Genomic DNA, 18,507 nt, shown 5'->3' on the forward strand with positions numbered 1-18,507 from the left:
GAGTGTGGTGTGTTCTCTCTGTGTCTGCATGGGTTTCCTCCGGGTCACTGTCTGTGAGGAGTGTGGTGTGTTCTCTCTGTGTCTGCGTGGGTTTCCTCCGGGTGACTGTCTGTGAGGAGTGTGGTGTGTTCTCTCTGTGTCTGCATGGGTTTCCTCCGGGTCACTGTCTGTGAGGAGTGTGGTGTGTTCTCTCTGTGTCTGCGTGGGTTTCCTCCGGGTGACTGTCTGTGAGGAGTGTGGTGTGTTCTCTCTGTGTCTGCATGGGTTTCCTCCGGGTGACTGTCTGTGAGGAGTGTGGTGTGTTCTCCCTGTGTCCGCATAGGTTTCCTCCGGGTGCTCCGGTTTCCTCCCGCAGTCCAAAAACACACGTTGGTAGGTGGATCGGTGACTCAAAAGTGTCCGTAGATGTGAGTGTGTGAGTGAATGTGTGTGTTGCCCTGTGAAGGACTGGCGCCCCCTCCAGGGTGTGTTCCCATCTTGCACCCAATGATTCCAGGTAGGCTCTGGACCCACCGTGACCCTGAACTGGATAAGGGTTACAGATAATGAATGAATGAATGAATGTATTTAGTGTTAATTGGTTATTTATTATTCATCCATGGCAGAGTTAAATCACTTAAAATGTTAGTTTAGTTTTAAACCAGCTTCTAAGTAAACAGTTCAAGCAGAGGGATACAAATCTGAGTGCTTACAGAAACCCTAAATGTTACTGCTTCTTCCTACCAATCCTACCATCTTAATGCCTCTCCAAACACCAGAGACAAAAGAGTGGAGCGGAGAATACAACAGAACACTAGCCAGGAAATTCTGGAGTGACATCACTAAGTACACAAACATGTAACTCATAATCACTGATATGCATCAGGTATAAACAGATAAGTTTAAGACACAGTTTGGTGTGTATGTGCTTGCTTTATGCAGCAGCTAGCGATTTGCTCTGGACTCTTAGGGTTGAGCTAAAAGCGAGCTTTGTGATAAGCTCAGATCATCAGTAGTCAACACTTTACTTGAAAGGGATCAGCTCCTGATTTGAATCAATACAAAACTAGTTCATGTTTCTCCATCTAAGCTCCCCCCAGCCCTTTACTATTAGTGTTTCTCATTAAGAGTGTGCCAATGGTTTCTCACTGCAAACAATATTGTGGAGAGCAATGTGGTGCCTACTTTAAGATTTCTGTGAGAGTTTGATCATTTTCATCTACGAGAGCATTAGTGAGGTCAGGTCACTAATTAGTCCTTGATCACAAACACCATTCCAGCTCACCCCGAATGTATTGGATGGGGCTCCATCACTCCAGACACTGCAGTTCCCCTGATCTGAAGCCCAGTGATGGGTGTTTGACATGTTTGGCTTTGGGTATGGTGATCTTAGTGATGTCAGGGCGGGGAGGTGAGATTGGGCACTACACCATAGTTTTGTCACTGCACCAACTCATGTTACATGCTGTAATGTTGGTGGATGTGTGGTCATGTAACTTATAACTTATATAACTCGTGTGGTTTTTAAACCACGGTAATTAACATTAAAACGATATCTCTAACAGTAACTCACGAATTTTTACTGTGGTTCACCATAAAATTGGTAACCATTTTATTGCTAGTTGATTTTTTTGTCACTGACTAACTATGGCATGTTTGCACAAAAATGTTGCCACCGCTGCTGAACTCTGGCCAGTGTGTGGCCTCCCTGGGAGGATCAGTGTATCTGCTGTGACGACCCTTCATAGGAGCAGTAGAAAATGAAGAATAACAACCGTTATACGTCTGAACTCCTTGGATTTATGAGCTGGTTTTAAATGTGATAAATATACATATTATTTTTTCCTGTCTATATTCAGAGCAGCATAAATATGATAAATAATAATACCAGTGTTGCCTCTTTGACATTTCTGACTTTATCTCAAGGGGAACGCCACCTCCTCGCTCCTCATTTCTTTGCTGTCCAGAGAACTCTGGCTTGTTTAATTGCTGTTAGGCCGAAGCGTGACGGACTATGACCTAATGCTCCACTCCCTCCCGTTCTCCATCGCCTCAAAGGTCAGTGTGGGTGGACATAAACTCTGCAGGAGAACACACACTCATTAACACAACATCGTGAACATCAAATTCATTAGACAGAATGATGTAATATAAACTCAAGGGGACCTGGCTTTTTCAGTACAAGGTGATGTCATCGGGGGTCTTTCCCAAGAAGCATTATGCACTTCTAGCAAAAACAGGGCTGTTCAAGACTTAAGCAATTTCTTGCCACACTGCATCCTGGAAGAAAGCCACAGTGCACTTCTAGGATTTATTGGTGCATGATATCATTTAGATCGTAAGTGCTTCTATTATGTTTCTCTTTAGGGAGACCTGGTGGAGCTGGTTTCAGATCAGTAAAGGAACAAGTGTGGGGATGTTCAGATCTTAGCGAAGCAGATTTAAGGTTTCAATGGAAGTAGAGGGGGAAAGCAAGCACTGAAAAAGAGCTCCAGTGTCTCATGGTCTGTCTCAGGTCATTGTCCAGAGTGTGGTGTGTTCTCCCTTTGTCTGCATAGGTTTCCTCCAGGTGTTCTGATTACCTCACACAGTCCAAACAATGTGAGTGAGTGACTGGGTGAAATTTTCACGCCAAAGAAAAACAAACTCAGAAACATCAAGCTTTATTCTAGCTACCATTTTGCTGTTGGATGCTATGGATGTTACCAAGATAGTGGGGACCCTCCAGTGAGTCTCCAAGGGATCTCTTAAAGCAAACAGGTCTGAAGTTCTGGTGGTGGTCTAGATATAGATGTCCCCTGGATGGTGGAGTTCAACCAAAAACTCTACTTCCAGATGAAGGGAATCTCCACAGACCCATAAGATCAGATGCCTGGAGGTGGCCAACCATTGGGTTTCTTTGATGGTGGGGACCCACACATTGGTTTTCTTCCAAATTGGGGACCTCCTAAGGGTAAGGCCCTTTCTCCTGCTCCACATCCTTTCAGCCCCATGGTGTTGGGTTGTTCTTCTCACAGTGGATAGCCATAAACACCTGTGGATACGTTCAGATCTGAAGTGAGAATGGAACTGTTTATATAAAGGGACACATTTTGTGGCACTAGGTGTTGTGTGGTTGTTCAGGGTCCCATTTTCTCAATTATTTTTCAGCTGCTGATATACAGACTCCTGTTTATATGTGTAGGTATTTGTTGACAGTTTTCCACTGGGTTTATAGGGAAACTGGGGAGCCTACTAAACCTTATCAGCGTGTCCAGTCTTCAGCAGTCTAAACATGTGGTCACTTTCCCTTCCTACCTTTGTTTTGGACCCAGCAGGGGCCCTTCAGGGCACAATATGTTTGTGGCTCAACCCTAGGACTCGTACTGAGAGTGCCTGTATCACACTGAGGTTATTTAATGTGTTGATCTGTATTCTAACTTAGATTTCAGTCAAATAAACCTGGTCTGGAGCTGCACAATGACCAGGATTCCAGTTCCGAAGAACTGACCACAGTCTAATGATTCAGACATTTCCCAAACTGCTGATGGGTAAAATGTTTTTAGCTTTTAGTTTCCATTTTTTTTTAATTAACTGTAGTTTCAACACCTCTCCCTCTCTCTTCCTTCCTTCCCTCTCTCTCTCTCACTGAGCTGAGGGAAGGAATTCCGTACGCACATGTTCTTTACGCTGCAATCACTTCATTCCTCCCTCTCCCTACCGGTTTTTGGTGGTTGAACCCTGAGTAAACGAATGAGCTGCAGGACGAGGCTGTAATGCTGTAATGACATGGAGGGCATGCGGCTTCAATGCACCACTGAACTCACAGGAATAACCAGCCACGGCAGCCATCAAGCTACCGCTGAGCTCCCTTCTCCACTCAGCCCTTTCATTTCACACTGTCATGAATTACTGCTCTGCTGAAAAAGCTGTTAGCACTGGTATGAATAGGTTTGCTGAGGTGAAACGGACAGTTAAAGTATACTGACACATGATATGTTTTTGCCTGTTCTGTATGAAGCAGGGCTGAGATTTTAAGGTCATTTAATTTTAGGCTTTTAATATTTGTCATGGCAGTATTTGCTATGAAACATCAGTTTCTATCATAAATGAGGACTAGGGTTATTCATTCATTCATTATCTGTAACCACAGATAATGGAATAACTGGACTCATTGGGCGCAAGGCGAGAATACACCCTGGAGGGGGCGCCAGTCCTTCACAGGGCAACACATACACACACACACACATTCACTCACACCTACGGACACTGTTGAGTTGCCAATCCACGTGCATCGTGTGTTTTTGGACTGTGGGAGGAAACCGGAGCACCCGGAGGAAACCCACGCGGACACAGGGAGAAAACGGACTAGGGTTCTTGTTATATTTCAAGGGAGGGAGAGCTTGCTTGGTTGAATCAAGCTAGCAAAAAAGATCAGACACAGCAGTGCTGCTGGAGTTTTTAAACCCCTCAGTGTTGCTGCTGGACTGAGAACAGTCCACCGACCAAAAACATCCAGCCAACAGCGTCCTGTGTCACTGATGAAGGACTAGAGGACGGCCGACACACACTGTGCAGCGACAGATGAGCTACTGTCTCTGACTTTACATTTACAAGGTGGACCAACGAGGGAGGAGTACAGCAGCAGCACTGCTGTGTCTGATCCACTCTACACCACCACAATCCAGTGATTGTTCAGTGTGTAGTTGGGGACTGTTTCAGACACACCTCCAGTTTGTGTGGAAGACTTCCTTTAGATGTTTTCAGCTTAACTATTCCCTCCACTGCTATCACATCACCTCATAGAACAGGTTTGTAACACATTCGATCACTCACTCATACTCACATACCCTCTCACATTTAAAAACAGTCCCACTAAGATGTGCTTTGAAAGAAATGGAATATAAAAATCACCTCCTGGACAAATGATTTACACAATAAAGAGGACAGAGGCTCTAGGAACAGATATAAAACCTCTTTTCCCTGCCCCAAGCGGTTTTGGGAAATATGACGTTCAAACCACTGTAATTAAGGCTTTAAGAGGAAAGTTCACCTGAAAGTTCTGCTGCCTGGGTTTGATCTTCAGTCTGTAATTTGTACCGTAACCTTCAGCACCAGCACAGAGACAACACATCCACTATTTAGTCTACAGAGCGAAGGTCTTGTACCCTTTTCCTCTGGAGGCCCCTTTTGTCAGTTGTTTGAGATCTTGAGCCCCGCCCCCTCAACCAGTATTTAAGCTACTGCAGCATACGTATAAAACAATACAATAAATCATCCTCATGGCATTTTTACTGTATAATATTAACTGGCTGCAAAATAAAATAAAATGGAAAATATGATGATAACACCTTCTGCTATTTTCTGCACGTAACAGAACACACACTCTGGCCCTGGGAGGCTTTCTCTCCTCATCCTGGGGTTCATCACCAGCCTAAATTCCATAATGCTTCATTTCTCACCAGACAGTTATATTGAATCTCTATTATGAAAAAAAAAACAAATCTACATTACCAAATTAGAGTGTGTGAAAAAATAATTAACATTTCTGAATTTATTTATTCATTATCTGTAACCCTTATCCAGTTCAGGGTCACGGTGGGTCCAGAGTCTACCTGGAATCATTGGGCGCAAGGCAGGAATACACTCTGGAGGGGGCGCCAGTCCTTCACAGGGCGACACACACTCACACATTCACTCACACCTACGGACACTTTTGAGTCGCCAATCTACCTACCAACATGTGTTTTTGGAGGAAGCCAGACACAGAGACACAGAGAGAACACACCACACTCTTCACAGTCACCTGGAGAAAACCCACGCAGACACAGGGAGAACACACCACACTCCTCACAGACAGTCCCCCCGAGGAAACCCACACAGACACAGAGAGAACACACCACACTCTTCATAGACAGTCACCTGGAGGAAACCCACACAGACACAGAGAGAACACACCACAACTCCTCACAGACAGTCACCCGGAGGAAACCCACGCAGACACAGGGAGAACACACCACAACCCCTCACAGACAGTCACCCGGAGGAAACCCACGCAGACACAGGGAGAACACACCACAACCCCTCACAGACAGTCACCCGAAGGAAACCCACGCAGACACAGAGAGAACACACCACACAGACAGTCACCCGGAGCGGGACCCGAACCCACAACCTCTAGGTCCCTGGAGCTGTGTGACTGCGACATTAAATAATAAAATTAAAATAAATTAAAATCTTCTAACGTGGTTTAGATGCATGGTATTGACTGACACATGATATTAAATTGATCATTTTAAGTTGTAAATAAGGTGTTTGACCATGTTTGTTGTTGTAAAAGTCTCTTCTCTTCTTGGCTTTAGAGACTTTAAATTAGACGTTGGAACATTGTTGTGAGGATTTGATAGCATTCAGCCAAATAAACTTTAGTGAGGTCAAGGCTGATGTTGAATCATTAACTCTGAAAAGAATTTCACTGAGCATTCCTACAGTGTGTGTGTGTGTGTGTGTGTGTAGTCCCTTCTAGGATGATGCTGAATATCTGTTGTGAAGCTGGAGAGAAATGGGCCTCCGCTCAGGGTAACTGCATCAATATGGAACCCACCAGGTTGGACCCCGTCTCTATGTGCTGGTAATAACTATATATACATTTCCTGTAATAAATATGAGCCAGGATATAGCTTTGTACCTGTTAGCCATAAAAATTAAATACATTGCCAGCCCCTTTTCCCCCCGTGGTTCATTGTCAGAAAAAGTGTCACAGTGGTGGTACCCTCAAGGGTACATTTCTGTATCTTTAGTTAGGGAACATAATTGTAACTTATTCTATTATACTGGAAGGAGAATGTTTTGAACCTTTAGGGAACATAACTGGACTTTAACACCACTGTTGTACCTTTAGTGAAAATAATGTACCTCTACCGTACCTTTTTCCTAAGAGTGTTCAATGCTCAGGACCCCCACAGAGCAGGTGTGATGTGGTGGTGGATCATTCTCAGCGCTGCAGTGACACTGACGTGGTGGTGGTGTGTTAGTGTGTGTTGTGCTGGTGTAGAGTGGATCAGACACAGCAGTGCTGCTGGAGTTTTTAAACCCCTCAGTGTCTGGACTGAGAACAGTCCACCGACCAAATACATCCAGCCAACAGCGTCCTACTGAAACCCTGAGGAACTATTAGAATGCGCCTCTTCACTCACTGTTGTGCCTTTCCCTTTGTGTCTTGTGTGTCAGGATTGTTCAGAGCCAGTGCTGCCGGGGTTCTCTGCGGGAGCGAAAATGTTTGGACGGTCTCAGGGCAGCGCGAGAAGGCCGGAGCTGTGGCGCTGATGGTGATGATGATGTCTGTGGAACAGACTCCTACAAGGCAAGCACCATGACCTAGTTTCACTATTCAGGTCTTTGCAGGAGGAAGAGAGCCTTCAAAATAAAAGATTTAGTGCAGAATTGTCCTCTAATCGAATGACCTCATTTGATTTAAATGCAGGGTCCTTTTGATGCTACATAGCAGAGCCCTTAGGTGGAACATTCTCATAGTTTCTGGAGCAAGTTCAGATATCTTCAAGTGCAGAGTTTAAGCCTTTAATCACAGTCTCAAACATCTTCAACTGGGGGGAGGGGTCAGAATTATAATTTTTTTTTTCATTGTAAACCCAAAAGTCTATGTTTCTAGTTACATGTCATGAGTTACTCATCAGTGCAGGGACCCAATAAGTTATAGTATTTATTGAATGACAGATCTTATGAATCTGGATTATATGGTGAAAGTTCCATGGTAATGGTAATTTCAAAGCACACTTATTATAGAACCAATGGGCAGCAACTTTAGAAAAATAATAAGATGTATTCTGTGCCAGCCCGGTATTGTCACAAGGTGGTATGTAAGGGAGGTCAAAGAGCAATGGACAGGGAGGAGGTAATCGCAGGAGACTTAATTAACTAAACAGAGAGACAAGGGATCTAGACAAACATTAATAAACTCACTTAGCAAGACTAATTTAACTTCTAGAACAAAAACAATACAAAGATCTTGAAACAAAAACAAACACTAAAAAAGGCTAGACACTAAACATAAGGGACTAATACTAAACAAGACTAAAACAAAGTAAACAAGAACAAAACAGAGGCTAAACTATAAACAAGGCTAAACACAAAGGCTAGGACATTATACACAAGGGCTAAACACAAGAGCTAAACACTGGGCTAAACACAAGAGCTAAACACAATAGCTAAACACTAAACAAGAACAGATCTAAAGGGGTAAGACACTAACCATAAGATAAACATTAAACAAGGCTAAACAAGCTAGCTAAACAGCAGAACACAAACTAAACAGAACACCAAAACATAGCATCTTAGAATCTTACACACAGCCATGAACCACAAACATACATGCAATCACAATGTCCCACCACCAGGAACCACTGACATGGACTATAAAAAGACTACACAAACAAGAAACACCTGGGACAGATAACGAGGGGGCAGGAACACAAAGGAGGCACAAGAGGGAGGAGCAAAGGTGGAGACAAATGGGGTTATACATGACAGGTGTGAATAATGGTCTCAGTCTGGCCAGCCCTATGAAAACCCCTATGACTCCACAACTGAAGCTGTCCTCCATTTTCTTTAAAGGCAAATCAAATATCTTCATCCACACTGCGTAGTGCACAGTGTAGGTCATAAAATAACAATTTCTACACTAAAATAATGCTTTGTATGTCAGATAATAAATTAAGTTATAGTCAATATAACCTTCACGCTCCTCTGTCTAACATTAAGGCACTGCCTGAATGTAGTAGCATTATCATAATTTCATAATCTGAGAGATGCACTATGTAGGGAGTAGGGCACTATTTAGGACAGAGGTAAAAGATATTCTCCAGATGTGAGAAGCTCCTTCCTTTCCATTTCCCATTGAAATGTGGGGCAATAGTGTCCATTGTTACTGTACTTAAAAAATCGACTGGTTTTGAATTTGCACTGTTGATTTATTAGTACAACAGTCACTGGTTAGAATGAGTATTTAGTGTGCAATTGAGATGCAGCTAAAGACAAAGGAACTGGGCTTATGCTGCATTCAAGTGCAAGTCGTGTGGTGGATGCCTCAGAGTTCCGAGTATTGGATGCTCTCAAAATGTCGTATGGATTTTTAAGGGTGTTTTTTTTTACATAAATATTTCAAAACATCATATGGGTTTATTGTAGGTGTTTTAAAAAAAATGAAATTACTCTTAGTATTAAGTACAAATGATACAATATTATTTGATATTTTACTGTTGATGGACTGTTCCGCCATTTTGAAGCCTGTGAACAGTCACATGACACAGAAGGGGGCGTTGCAAGAGATTACATGTGGCTAGACATAAACACAGAGACGTGATTGAACCAAACCTAACACCAGAGAGTAACAGAAAGACCCTACAATATTAAGCTCTGTAACTGATAGAGTTATAAAAGTGGATTGAGGGATGGAAGTGTAGACCCACAAACTTACACTGAGTTGGAAAGTGCTGGAATAGTCCTCTCAGAATAGTTTCTCAGTGGGGATTGTGTTGAAAATCATTCTATCACCTTCTGCCATGTTTCTTAGTCATTCGTTTACCTTCGGAGTTGAATGTGAAACGTCAAGAGCAACAGTGTTGTGGAACTATGTCACGCTCAAAGCTGTAGCTCATGAGTGAACCAAAGAGCTTTTAGCACACCCATCATGTGGGCTCTGGCACAGCCCAAAGCTCAGTAATGGAATCTCAATGCCCTAAATCTCAACAGCCACCCATTCATGTTCTGGAGGATCACTATCCCTTCATTTCCTCTGACAGAGAGGGCAGTTGGGAGGTGGACACTTGGCTGCAGTTCGAACTGGGAAATAATGAAGCCTGGTCAAATGCCTACCTTTGTTGTTCCTGCACCAATAGTTTTCCACTCACCCTCTCCTTGACTCCTACTCAGTGTTTCCAAAAGACTGTGGTCTGAAGAGATCTTGTCTAAATGGCTTTGTCATAAGTGGCAATTGGAACCTGCTGCTGGGCTGTAATGCCTGTGTTTTCAGAGCTAATGTGTGGCTGATTTGGTTAGCGTCTGGTTGGGCTGCAGATGAGGGGGTAAGCTCTGACCTCACACGAGTTGATTAATTTATGTGAATATGTGAATGATGGTTTAATTGTTGTCATGGTTGCATGGTTTTTATCTCCACATTGATTAGTCCCTTAGCTGTGAGTGATAATTCATTTGCTTGTGGAGAGTAACATTTCTGCAATATTCTTGTTCAGGAATGCTGCAGTTGCTGTGCTTTGGGCCTCAGTTTGCAACGGGACGGGGGACAATGTGAAGCTCCCCAGGGGCTGGGCCAGTCCTGCAGAAACGTCCTCCTCACCTGCTGCCTGGGGACGGATACAACCAACCACAGTGTGATCAGAGAGAGAGTCCAACCTCAGCCCACCACCCCACCAAGAAGAGGTATATTACTATTACTACATATACTTACTCATATACATACAAAATAACTAGCCATTTGTATTGACCTAAAAAGACAAGGGTATGGACAAAGCATTTTTTGTGTCGTCAGGCGTTCTCCTTCTCTGTTGTCATTTAATGGTAAATGTTGTGTAAATGACAATTATTTTAATTTAAAAAACAGAAGAATTTTGAAAACAGCAAGTGATTCATTACAATTTCCATCAAGAAAAAATTGCTGAACAAAGCACAAAAAACTAAAAGGGAACTGAAAAGAAAAAGAGACAGGGAATAAACCAGTACAACATAAACAAAAAGGACACATCAAAAGAAACAACAAAACCTTAAAAGAAAAACAGACGAGATCTAAATAATAAATAAAGATCAAGCAAAATAAGAACGTTAAGGAGAAACAAAAGAGTTAAACAGAGATCAGGCCGATAATTAAGATACAAAAAACAAAACAATACAAACCAGAACAGAGACCAGGGTGAAAAAACATGAAGACAGGACTAGAGACTGGAATGAATACATTTTACTGAGAAACAAAACAACAACTAGAGACCCAAAGAGAACTCAGACAGAAACAAGAGAAGCATCATGAAATAACAACCAGGAAACTAGGGAATGATTCATGAAAACTATAAACAAAAACACAGACTGAGGAAGACAGAGACCTGGAAACATTAAAGACAAAAGACCACAAGAGAGAAACAAAGAACAAGGAGATACATGTAACAAAAGATCTAGAGAATAAAAAAGAGAATGATAGCAATGAGGAGAGATGAACAAAAGACCCTTGAACGGCAGACAAAGACAGGGACCACAAACCATTAGGTAACACAAAACACCTGGGAGGGTTAAGACATGTGACAGGGCTGTGTCTACTAAAGCATGAGGACAACAAGCAACAAACCAAGAAAGAACAAACAGAGACAAGAGAAACGGATCTAAACAAAGGGAAACAGAGCACAGTCCAAAAACACATGTTGGTAGGTGGATTGGCGACTCAAAAGTGTCCGTAGGTGTGAGTGAATGTGTGTGTGTCTGTGTTGCCCTGTGAAGGACTGGCGCCCCCTCCAGGGTGTATTCCCGCCTTGCGCCCAATGATTCCAGGTAGGCTCTGGACCCACCGCGACCCTGAACTGGATAAGGGTTACAGATAATGAATGAATGAACATACAAACCATTTTCAGTGTTATCAATGTTCTATAATGGTGTTATAAAAAAACACAATGCTACACAACTGTGAGGTTGAAGAAGCTCAGCACACTTCCAGGAGAACACTAAACAGCAGTTCTCTTACCTCAGCAAACAAAGGCCTGAATTGGCAAGCATGCTGAGGAGTGATGCCCTCTGGCCTGGGATCTGAGCACTGCTTGATATTTACACTGAGCTGACAAAGGTTATAGGGTCTAGATCTAGTCTGCGCAGAAGAGAGATAAAACAGAAATCTGCAGTTGATAGAAGACAGCTCAGTTTGGCCAGCTGTCCTTCCTCCCCGACTCTTCCTGGAGTCTGCTGGCGTTGGTCAGAAACAGCAGGCACATTCACATGGTGCGATATTTCTCCTGTTATAAACCTGGCATTGATCAGAGGGAAGCTGTGTGCTGGAGCTGTGGAAAAGTGATACACACATGGGTCATTCTTGGAATTCTTTGGAAGCTTTAAATCTGGTACAAAATAAAAGGTTGTGATACTCTGCAGAGTGCAAAATCTGATACCATAAGAGCCACAGACACAGGTCAATGCTTGTGCCACTGAGTAGGAGGAAGCTGCCAATTTTGTTTTCTTTCACCAAAGTTTACGGTGGATGCTTATTTGAATTGAGATTTTCATCTAGTAGACCTGGAAGGTCCTATACGGCTAACCTCTTTCATACTTGAGAACAAGGCTTGGAGAATCAGGCCTAGAATCTCCATTTGTTTCTAATTAGAGCTTTGGATCAACCCTGTAATGCTCAGAATTACAGAACTGAAGAAGCAGTGTGACTGAGACACGTTACGTTCTGCTGTGGGTGTGTAGCAGAGGATGGACAACTCTACAGCATTGTAAACATAGGCTGCAATTAGCAGTTCCAGATTCTGTCACTCATAAATCTACAAAGCAATAACATACATGTCGCGCTGCTGGAACCGAACCTCGTATAATTACTTCCTGATTTGTGAAATTCCAAGCTTATAATCAGACGCCTCAACACGCTTGGAGGAGAAGCGAGCAGATGACTGTGTTGACTGTTCAAGTCGTATCAATCTGTGCAGTTTCAGACAGACAGGCCATGTCCCTGGATGAGGAGACAGATGTGGAGAATGCGGTGGAGAAGGAGCAGGAGATCGAGGGTCTGCAGGACATGGACGAGTGTGCGATTTATGAAGGTCAGCTGTGTCAACAAAAATGTATCAATAAACCTGGATCATACACCTGCACATGCTTCTCTGGATACACACTGCAGCCCGACGGCAGCACCTGCCTCAAAGGTAAGCAAAAAAATGCAAAGCAAAGCAAAATATCCTGCACATTGTTCTAATTATATTCAGTGGTGTTGCAGTTATCTATGAGATTTCACCTTTTGTACCTGTGTACCATCTATAGTTCTAGGCTAAAGTTAATCATCCTCCTGCACTTCTTCCAGAGACCCTTCCCCAGGGGTTATACTACATCGATAGATGGATAGATACTTCATTGATCCCAGAGGGAAATTCAGGAAAAATATAAAAAAAAAACTATACTGAGAATAGAGAATCTTTGCTCGTCTTTGTTGTATTCCACCACAATGCTTTGCTCTGCTTGCCGCATGGGCGTTTCTCCATTCTTTTGGAATTGTAGGGCTGTCTTGAATATCATATGCAGGGGTGATAGTTATGTATGATTAAATGAAACAGTGATTCATTAATTTAATTAGCTTTTCATAATTTGCCATTCTAAAATCCTAAAATTGGAATTGCTGCATGGTATAGAGCTTTTGAGTTTTTCTTTGGCGGGTTCCTGGGATACGTACTCTGTGGTCAGGTGAGGAGCTCTATGATCCGAGAGGAGTTTGGAGAGGAACCTGTTGGGGTGTGGACGCCTCCTGCTGGAGGTATACCAGGCACGGCCAAATGGGAGGAGACCCTGGAGTAGACCCAGAACCTGCTGGAGGAACCATATCTCCAGTCTGGCTTGGAATGCCTAGCGTTATGCTAAGATAAGCTAGATGGGGGCTTAGTGGGGGTCAGATTCCTCTGGGTTTCTTTGCACACTCTGATGCCACCCTGAATCTGAAATGGATTGAAGGGGAATATAGATGAAATGAGATGATGTATGGGTTTGTTTTGCATTACCAACAGGTTGCATATGGTTCCTATCAACATGACTGAAGAGAAATGCAGACATTCTGGAGTGGTCAGCATTCTCAAAGCACACAGTAGAAACCACACCCTTTTGTTAGAAAGTCAAAGGAGGAGGGACAGAGGAAGCAAAAGGTTGACTATATTTAGAGGGAGACCTCTGAGACCATAGCCAGGACATGTGTGTGTGTGTGTGGTTTTCTAATTTAAATGTATTTGTCTTCATTGGAAAGCATATTATGCTAGTTATTGTCACCAGTTCCTTCCTCTAAAGTCTTCCAGATGGTCTGATAATCTTTATCCAAATAAGACTAGGAAGCGCGTCCTGTGTTGATAAGTCTGTGAATGTAAAGGTCAGTAGCACAACCACCTGAGCGACACAAAGGCATCTATTTAATAAACGACTACTCTTAGTGCGCTAATCTAATGTTAAATTTGGCTCTATCTGCATTCAGCTAATACACAGCTAATACATGCAATACATTCATCGTTAAACCCACCCCTATCATTCAGAGAGGCTTAAAATTTAGTATTTAGTGCAGTGACTATTCAGTTACGTATCTTTCAGCATTCGTGTAAATACCAGAAGATATACACCAACAGCTAAACCCAGTGCTGAATAGTGTTTAAGTGATGGGCACTACTCTCAGCTCTCCGCCCCCTGCGTCCCACTTGCGTCCAATTTATTCACTTTTATACAACATCTTCAAAGTGTGCACTTCAAGGATGGCCTTAGGGCTCAGGGCAAGAGTTGGGACAGGGTGAGACAGCGCGGTGATAGGTGGCTGTGATTGGTTAATGCTGAGTTCGATCTCACTGTGGAAGTTTATTAGATTGCTAACCTCTGGCCTGGATTCATATTTTTGAGACCAACATGTGTTTTTGGACCGTAGGAGGAAACCGGAGCAACCGGAGGAAACCCACACGGACATATGTCTCCCCACTTCACCTCAAGTTTTCCAAAAGCCATATGAATATAATTAAAATCTAAACAATTCAGATGAATATAATCCAAATATTCAACGTTCAGATTTAAATACTTAGGTCAGTGGTTTAGCTCCATAATTTCACCTCCAGAATTCAGTCTCAGCAGTTGGTTACACTTTCTGCTTCTAATGATCCAACGCAATCCCAAACACAGTCAGTGATGCTGAAGTCTGGGGGTGGTCAGTCCATTGATCTGAGAACACGAGCAGCTTCGGTGCTCCTTCATTTGTGGCTATTTCCTTTTTCTTACTTTTTCGTGACAGCTCCTCATCCTCCTCAGACCCAGTGTGGACTCACGGCGGAGTGGAGCTTTTTCTTCCCCCTCTCTCAAAGATGGATGTGTTTATCTGAGGTGCACAGTCTGGGTTGCTCTAGGTCTTGTGTGCTTGTTAAGGTCCCTGTCACTCAGGCGTGAGAAATGTGTCGGAGTCGGATGCAGTCGCGTGGGTGGGTAAAGTTTATTGAATGCAAAGTTGGATACTCCAACTCCAACAGACAAAGTACCTCAAGACAGAAACACAAGAAGAACAAAGATGAAATTTAGATGCTTAACTATGACATCGGGCAACAAACCGTGACCGGTGAACATGGCATGAAAGCCCAAGAAGTAAACAAGGAATACCGGTGAGCTTCGATCACATGACTAGAGAAGCTCAGAAGTGCGAGGGCATGGCTAGAAAAAGAGAAACAAAACTAAACACACAGCATGACCAAGACATTATATGTCAATTTCACTGCCAGTTAGACACTCCTCTTTACGTCCATATCTTTTTAACATTTTGGTTGTTTTAAACCTCTTAGCTTTGACTTTCCCCTGTTCTTGGGTTTGTTTAAAAAATCTAACCAAGTGTGTGAAAAACCCATTAGTAATTGGGCTGAAAACTTAAGTCTTATTTCATTAATTTCATTCATTCATTCATCATCTGTAAGCGCTTATCCAATTCACCCTGGAAGGAGCAAGCACTATAAATTAACCATTTATATCACTAATGCATACTTGAAGTGTAACATAACTAAATAAAGGGCATCATATCTGTATACGCTACACAAACATAAACCAAAACCATGCCACAGATTCAGCATCATAATCAAGACCCACGGTCCATCACACATGGGAATGGTTGGTGATATTAACTTCCTGTTTGTGGGGAAACTTTTCAAGATGGGTGGTGACCATGGCGGCCATTTTGATGTCGGCCATTTGGATCCAACTTTTGGTTTTTCAGTGGGAAGAGGGTCATGCGTCCAAAATGGCCGACTTCAAAATGGCCGCCATGGTCACCACCCATCAAGAAAAGTTTACCCCCTCCCATATACTAATGTGCCACAAACAGGAAGTTAATATCACCAACCATTCCCATTTTATTAAGGTGTATCTATATAAATGGCCCACCCTGTACTGTAAAATGAATAGGAAATACTTGAATGAATGATAAATAAATGAACCCTTTGTCAGTACATTTTTATCCCTACATTTGACTAGGCAGCTATTTGCTAACTATGTGCGCCTTCATGGAAATGCCTGGTGTATTTCCCCACTTAAGGCTGAATTCCCATTCCTAAATTGAGTCAAACATGGCACAGACATCCAGGATGATTCATGATCTTCATAATGACGTAGTTTACAAGGCAGGTGTCATGTTCCCTTGTTTTGTGATGTAGTAGCTCTTTCAAAACCTTGACAAATGGAATGATTCATTGCTGGGTCGTTGTTTTCCCCCAAACAAGCTTTCACCAAGAAGCGTCTTAGGAATATCCTGTTCTATTCTGGAGCTTCAGTGTGTTTTGTCTTGAAAGTGGCACCTTGTGTGTTTTTGTGAAAGACCTGCAGCGGTTTCATCAGTTCTGTTTGGATGAGGCCTTTTAAACAGACAAGTCTAGACAGGACCCGGAGGCAGGCCACCTTTTACAGGAAATTATAGAGAGGCTTAAATCCCGGACTGATGCTGGAAAATGTGTGGAATGGAAGAAAAACATGGATGTTTCCGCAGGTTGTACAGGCATTTTGCCCTCGCAGACATCACATGCTCTGCTGGAGCATGTTTAATCCTCCGCCTGCTCTTCACTCTGTTGATTACATCTCAGGAACCTCCCTCCTTCTCCAAGAAGGAGGTAACTGTGGGGATTACATAATTGCTGTCTTGTTTCTGGGTGCTTGGTTTGGGTTTGTGTGTGTGTGTATCAGGTATATATTACATTGTGGGGACACTGCAAACTAATTCAGGGGAGTTATCTTTCTTCTTCTGACCACAAGCTGGATCCCACAATTTTAATCATTAAATATTAAGTTTAAAGTGTTGTTTTAAGGTTAGGGTAAAGTCTCAGCCACAGATGCTGCATCCACAAGTTGAAGGAGAGTCTGATACTGAGTGCACTAATCTGGCCTCACTTTCAGGATTCTGCCAGATGCGTTCTGATGGGCTCACAGCACAGGGTGGGCCATTTATATGAATACACCTTAATAAAATGGGAATGGTTGGTGATATTAACTTCCTGTTTGTGGCACATTAGTATATGGGAGGGGGGAAACTTTTCAAGATGGGTGGTGACCATGGCGGCCATTTTGAAGTCAGCCATTTTGGATCCAACTTTTGTTTTTTCAATGGGAAGAGGGTCATGAGTTATTTACAAGTTTCTGACCACTTATAAAATGTGTTCAAAGTGCTGCCCATTGTGTTGGATTGTCAATGCAACCCTCTTCTCCCACTCTTCACACACTGATAGCAACACCGCAGGAGAAATGCTAGCACAGGCTTCCAGTATCCGTAGTTTCAGGTGCTGCACATCTTGATGGTGTGGTATATGGGGTACAAAGATAGTGGGGCTATTCTTTCACATATATGCACTTACTTTTGTCCAACATGAATCATAAAGACTGCCTTCTTCTACACGTCATTCCAAAACAGCAGACTTGTGATTGGTCCTTTTGCGTGTCAGTCAAATTCGTTGTTCTGCAGTAGTAGGTGGATCTTGGTAATGTCTCTCTCCGTACAGAGTCTGACAATGCGAGAATAGGGTAAGGGTAAGGTTGCGGATATGGGTTAGGGTTCAGGTTTGGTTTAGAAGTATCTTTGGGTAAGGCCAAGTCTCCATAAACTGAATAGCAGTCTACATAATGGCCCAACAATGCATTAAAACCATTGTGTGTGTGTGTTTCTATATTCCTGAGGGCCAGATGTCTTCGCAAGGATAGGAGTAGCTCACATTTTGTTGTTTTGTGTGGACATTTTGGTTAGGGTTAGATGTAGGTGTATTATCTACAATAATCGTTATTTCAACTATAGGTCCTCACAAGTATAGCAGAACCAGCATGTGTGTTTGTGTGTTTGTGTGTGTGTGTACGGTGACCTCAGATGCAGAAAACAGCCTAAAAGAACATGATCCATCCACAACCTTTCAGAGCCTGGAGGAGAAGCCCACCACTCCATCATCTGACCTGCTGGACCCTTGTGAAGGTAACACACCACTTCTTCACACATTACTACGACACAGTTCATCTCCTCTCAGGAGTCTTAGATATGTGTTACACACTCCAGGGCTCCGGCTCCACCCTGTGAGGCCACTGAAAGCTCAGTCACACCACAAGATGACATGTGTCCCTAAAAGCAAGTTGGGTTTTCCCATCTGCGTCCCTCAGCTCTTGTTGTTGAGTCGTAATGATGTGTAGATGGCTGTGTATGTGAAGGGAGTAGCTTCTATTTTTCAATTTAGTGATATACACTCATTAAAAACAAAAAATGCATGTTGCACTTATGTCTCAGGCCGATATTTAAATGACTACAGG

At 42.9% G+C, this 18,507-nt stretch overlaps 1 protein-coding gene across 1 annotated transcript in view; it reads left to right on the plus strand.

Moving 5' to 3' along the window:
• Positions 1-18,507, plus strand: part of LOC136697840 (fibulin-1-like) — a 57,226-nt gene that overhangs the window by 21,139 nt on the left and 17,580 nt on the right. The window contains exons 3-7 of the mRNA XM_066673124.1: positions 6,475-6,589; positions 7,189-7,321; positions 10,227-10,413; positions 12,672-12,887; positions 18,077-18,178. Coding sequence (XP_066529221.1) covers positions 6,475-6,589; positions 7,189-7,321; positions 10,227-10,413; positions 12,672-12,887; positions 18,077-18,178 — 753 coding nt within the window. The remainder of the gene's footprint in view (positions 1-6,474; positions 6,590-7,188; positions 7,322-10,226; positions 10,414-12,671; positions 12,888-18,076; positions 18,179-18,507) is intronic.

Source organism: Hoplias malabaricus, chromosome 5 (genome assembly GCF_029633855.1).
Source record: "Hoplias malabaricus isolate fHopMal1 chromosome 5, fHopMal1.hap1, whole genome shotgun sequence".
In the NCBI taxonomy this organism is placed as follows: Eukaryota; Metazoa; Chordata; class Actinopteri; order Characiformes; family Erythrinidae; genus Hoplias; species Hoplias malabaricus.